The sequence below is a fragment of the Chrysochloris asiatica genome, unplaced genomic scaffold (genome assembly GCF_000296735.1).
Source record: "Chrysochloris asiatica unplaced genomic scaffold, ChrAsi1.0 scaffold06190, whole genome shotgun sequence".
Lineage (NCBI taxonomy): Eukaryota > Metazoa > Chordata > Mammalia > Afrosoricida > Chrysochloridae > Chrysochloris > Chrysochloris asiatica.
Genome location: NW_006414708.1, coordinates 1 through 5,425, shown reverse-complemented (window position 1 = coordinate 5,425; position 5,425 = coordinate 1). Strand labels below are relative to the sequence as shown.

The following is a 5,425-nucleotide window of genomic DNA, read 5'->3' as shown; positions in this document are numbered from 1 at the left end:
TGAAGAAGTTGGTAGAATTCTTCTATTTCATCTTCACTGGCTTTAGTGGTTGGTGCATAAATTTGAATAATAGTGGTATGAACTGGGCTTCCCTGTAGGCACATTGATAGTATCCTATCACTTACAGCATTGTACCTCATTACTGATCTGGATATGTTCTTTTTGACGATGAATGCAACACCATTCTTTTTCAATTTGTCATTCCTTGCATAGTAAACCATGTGGTTATCAGATTCAAAATGGCCAATACCAGTCCATTTCAGCTCACTAATGCCTAAGATGTCGATGTTGATGTGTTCCATTTCATTTTTGACAACTTCTAATTTTCCCAGATTCATACTTCATACATTCCATGTTCCGATTTTCAGTGGATGTTTACAGCTGTTTCTCTTCATCTTGAATTGTGGTCCATCAGCAAATGAAGGTTCTGTGCACTTTTTTCCCCTGAGCTTAACTCTATTCATGTCATCGTGGTCAACTCTACTTTGAGGAGGCATTTTTTTCCCCAGTCGCATTCTGAGTGCCTTCCCACCTTCTGGTCCTGTATCTGACAATGTTTCTCTGTTATTCATAGAGTTTTCAGTGACTAGCGATTCGGAAGTAGTTTGTCACTCTTTCTTCTTAGTCGGTCTTTGTCTGGAAGCTCATCTGAAACCTGTCCACCTTGGGTGACCCTGCAGGTTATTTAAAATACCGATGCATAGCCCTCAGAATCACAGCAACTCAAGCCACCACAGCACGACAGACAGACGAGTGGTGGCTGTTTTGTTTTATGTTGCCATGTGGAATATATGGGATCAAATCAACTACATTTGTGGAAAGAAATGATGGAAAAACTCTATCATCTGTCAGAACACAGGGTGACTGAAAAGCAGACCATCAATTGTGTATATACAAGTTCAAGCTGATGCTGAAGAACATTAAAACAAGTCCATGAGAGCCAAAATACAACCTTCACTATATCCCACTGAATTTAGAGACAATTTCAAGAATAGATTTGATGCATTGAATGGTAATTACTGAAGATTGGATGGGTTATGTGATGGAATAAAAAATATACATGATGAAATAAAAATATTATTTAAAATACTGGAAAGAAAGAAAAGACCAAAGTGAATGTCAGAAGAGACTCTGAAACTTGCTCTTGAAAGCAGACTAGCTAGTGTGAAAGGAAGAAATGATTAAAAGAACTGAACAGAAGATTTCAAAGGGTGACTAGAGAAAACAAAGACAGACATTATAATTAAGTGAAAAAAAAAAATACCTGGAATTAAAATTCAAAGGAAAGAATGTGTTCAGCATTTCTCAAGCTAACAGAATCTGAGGAAATTAAAAATTCAAATTGTGACATGGAAGGATTCTATAACAAAAACAATGAAAATCCCATGAAGCATAAAAAGGTAATGGAATTAATGCAGAGTCACTGTACCAGTAAGAATTAGCCAATGTTCATTCATTCTAGGATGTAGTAAATGATCTAGAACTCATGGTATTGAAGAAAGAAGTTCAAGTTGCACTTAAGGTATTATTGAAAGATAAGGTTCCAAGAATTGATGAAATACAAATTTTCTTCTGCTTCAGCTTGAACTTGTATATGAGCAATTGATGATTTGCTCTGCAGTTGTCCTGTGTTCTGACTGATGATATTGGGTTTCTCTATCATCTCTTTGCACAAACGTAGTTGATTTTATTGCTCTATATTTCCTACAGTGAGGGTCATGTGTATCATTACCAGTTATGTTATTGAAAAGATATTTGCAAATGTTTGAAGAAACGGGTGTAATGTTGGAGATTTGCATCATCCATCTATGCCAAGAAATTTAGAAGGCAGCTACCTGGCCACCTGACTAGAAGAGATCCATATTTGTGCCCATTTCAAAGAAAGATAATCCAATAAAATGTGGAATTATCAAAAAGTTTTGTTAATATCACACAAAGTAAAATTTTGCTACAGATAATTCAAAAATGGTTGTAACAGTACATGGACAGAGAACTACTAGAAATTTAAGTAGGATTTAGGTGAATTTTGGCTAAAACAGAGAATACAAGAAACATGTTGGTATGCATTTTCTTTACTATGCAAATGCATTCAACTTTATGGATTGTAATAAGTTATGGATAACATTGGGAAAAAATGGAAATTCCAAAACAATTAATTGTGCTCCCTGTACATAGGCAAAGAGGCAGCCATTCGGAACAGAACAAAATAAAAAGTATGGATCGTGGTGGTATCCTGTTTAACATATTTATTCAATCTATATGCTGAGCAAACAATCCAAGAAACTGACCATATGAAGAAGAACACAGCACCAGAGTTAGAGGAAGACATCAGCAACATGAGATATGTAGAAGACACAGCTTTTCTTGTTGAAAACAGAGAGGTTTTGAAGCACTTACTGATGAAGATCAACGATTACAACCTTCAATAAGGATTGTTGTTGTTGTTGTTGTTATGTGCCATTGATTATATCTCAATATAAAGAAAACAACAATCCTCACAACTGGACCACTAAGCAGTAGCATCATCATTGTTAAATGTTTAAGCTGTCAGAAGCATGTCTGCCCTAAGGCAGTAGCACAAAAATATTTCTCAGAACAAGGAAGGTGAGATTTCATCTTGTATACATTGGACATTTTATCAAGAGGGACCAGCTCCTAGAGATGGACACCATGCTTGATAAAACAGATGGCCAGCAAAAAGAGGAAGACCCTCAATGAATTAGACTGACAGTAGTTTCAACAATGAGCTCCAAAGCTGCAATGATTGTGAAGACGGAGAAGGACCAAACAGTGTTTCCTTTTATTATATATAGGGTTGCTATGAGTCAGCATCACTCATCTGCACATAACAGCAGCTTACTTATTGTAATAATCCTAGCAGGGAATGGTTTTTGTTATGTTAATTAGGCAATGCTGTTGTTAAGTACCATTGAGTTGGTTCTGACTCCTTGAGGTTGTTAAGTACCAACTCATGGTGACACTACAAATCTATTCTATCATTGTTGTTGTTGTTGATAGGTGCCATCCAGTCGGTACCTACTCATAGTGACCTTATGCACAGCAAAGCAAAACACTGCCCGATGTTGGTCTGTAAGTCTTTACAGGAGCAGAAAGTCTCATCTTTCTCCCATGGAATGGCTGGTAGTTTCGAACTTCCAAGCTTGAGATTAGCAGCCCAATTCATAGTGGTTACGAATCAGGCTGCGAACCACAAGGTCAGCAGTTCGAAATTACCAGCCGCTCTGCAGGAGAAGATGAGTTATTCTGTGCCTGTAAAGATTTATAGCCTCAAAAACCCTGTACAGGGTCACTATGAGTCGGAACCAACTCCAAAGCACACAGTCACCACCACCAGCAGCTACCAGAGCTCCTTGCCAACCTTTTGATTCTCAGTCCAGTCCTGAGCCTAAAGCAGCACACCAGGAGCCCCATTAGATAATGCACTGTGTTATGTTAACGAGATGTTATGTTGTTAATGAGACAAGGGAGTGTGTCTTCATTATGTTAATGAGGCTATAGAGCTTGTCTTCTGCCACTCTCTTTCAAGATACAGAAGAAGCAGATTAAAATATCAGAATTGGGGGAGATGGGTGCCACAAGGAGATCACCAAGGATTCCAGAATAGAAAGCTGAAAAGAGACAAGAATCTCCCGGAGATGAGAGAGAGGGAGAGAGCCTTTCCCTACAGATGAAACTGTGAGAAAATAACTTCTGTTTGTTAACGTTGCCCTCTGGTGGGATTTCTGTTCTACCAGCACTCCACAACTAAGACAATAGGTGATTGGTGGTGATTAGTAAATTTATATCGATTTGATTGAATGAATGATGAAATCATCTTCAAATTCAATGTTTTTATTTCTATGTGCATCCTCTCAGTTCTCAGCCATCATGAGGGAACATTCATGATCTCAAGCAAAGACATTGCAGACAGATGTGTGATTAGGATGGACTGTTTTATTTAGATACGGTTTTCAGGCATGGGAGGAAGGTTGGCTAACAGGACTGGGTCATGGAGAGGTACAGGTGGGCTCAAGGAGATTCTAGTTGGAAGCCATGGTCTGCTGGATCCAGCTCACGTAGTTGCAGACCTTGGTGTAGACACCAGGTTTGCCCTTCATAGCACAGCCATAGCCCCAAGAGACGATGCCCTGGAGCTCTCCATTGCAGACCACGGGGCCACCAGAGTCACCCTGGACAAGAGGGAAGAGACAGTCAGCACTCTGAGTTGGACCCAGATGGAAGATGGCTCGCGTCAGTGCTCTGCTACTCTGGGGCTATCTTCCCAGGTTGTCATCCTCCATAAAGAAATCCCTTCTCAACTCCTGGAAATTCAACACTCAATCTCCCTATGTTACCCCATCCCTCCTCCCTCCTGCTTCTAGCTCCATCTCTAGTTACAAGTCTGTGGGCTTTTAAAAAGTGAGGCCTAGGGAGATTTAATGTCCCCCAGTGATCTCTGCTCTTTCCACAAGGGTTCCATCCCACAATGCACTCCTGTGTATCTTTAGCACGAACAAAGGAGAAAACCTGAAATGTATCCCTAAGCTGTTCTTCCCATAAATGGTTCCCAGAATCAATCCTCCGTGTTCCAGGAAAAGTAAGTATGATGGAACAGGGTAAGGATGAACTGTGGGAAGAAGGAAGGCTGAGAAACAAACCTGGCAAGAGTCTTTGCCACCCTCCAGGTAGCCCAGGCAGATCATGTTGTCGGTGATCTGGCCTGGGTAGGCATTGCGGCAGACACTGTCTGTGAGGATTGGGGCAGTCAGACACTGCAGCAGCTCAGGGTAGTTGTCTGTGGGGTGCAAGAGTGAAAACAGGAGGAGATTAGTCACAGGATTCCTGGAATTTCTTTCTCAACCTACTCCCTCTCTTTCCCCATTCTTTCTCTCAGATTGTCAGTGACTTCTACTTCAGGAGAATAGTGATGTTCTGGAATGTTCTAGCCAGCAAGTTGTTCTGACAAGATCCTTAGTGAGCACAGGCTGCCATTCTAGAGATTTTATTCTCAAACATGTTTACACGGAAGGCAGGACCAAATCCCTTACCTTCTGTTATACTTTCTACCAATCACTACCTTCTCACATCACTAGTCATCCCTCAGTTGAAATCTTAACATCTTTGTCATGTGTCTTCTGTATGCTCCCAGTCAAGGGACCTGGTTCAGTTTCATCAATATATTCAAAGACTCCATAGGCCCTCAATTTGTCCCGTGGGAACCTTGTGTTGAGTGGTAACTTGGACTGACCAACACTCATGCTCATTCCAGGGAGACTTACAGCCATTGCTCATGGTGTTTCCCCAGCCAGAGATGAGACACTGGGTGCCAGCAGCAGCGCAAGACCTTGGCAGGGAGATGGTGGACACTCGAGAGCTGATGGTAGCGGGGGCGTTCAGTTTAATCAGCATGATGTCATTGTCGATG

At 40.9% G+C, this 5,425-nt stretch overlaps 1 protein-coding gene across 1 annotated transcript; it reads right to left on the bottom strand.

Moving 5' to 3' along the window:
* Positions 1 to 4,040: 4,040 nt before the first annotated feature.
* LOC102839569 (cationic trypsin-3-like) lies at positions 4,041 to 5,421 on the bottom strand (the record flags this gene model as incomplete). Its single annotated transcript, XM_006878128.1, has 3 exons — positions 4,041 to 4,190; positions 4,659 to 4,795; positions 5,280 to 5,421. Coding segments are annotated over 3 exons (429 nt in total), but the record flags the coding sequence as incomplete, so codon positions are not given.
* Positions 5,422 to 5,425: the final 4 nt, after the last annotated feature.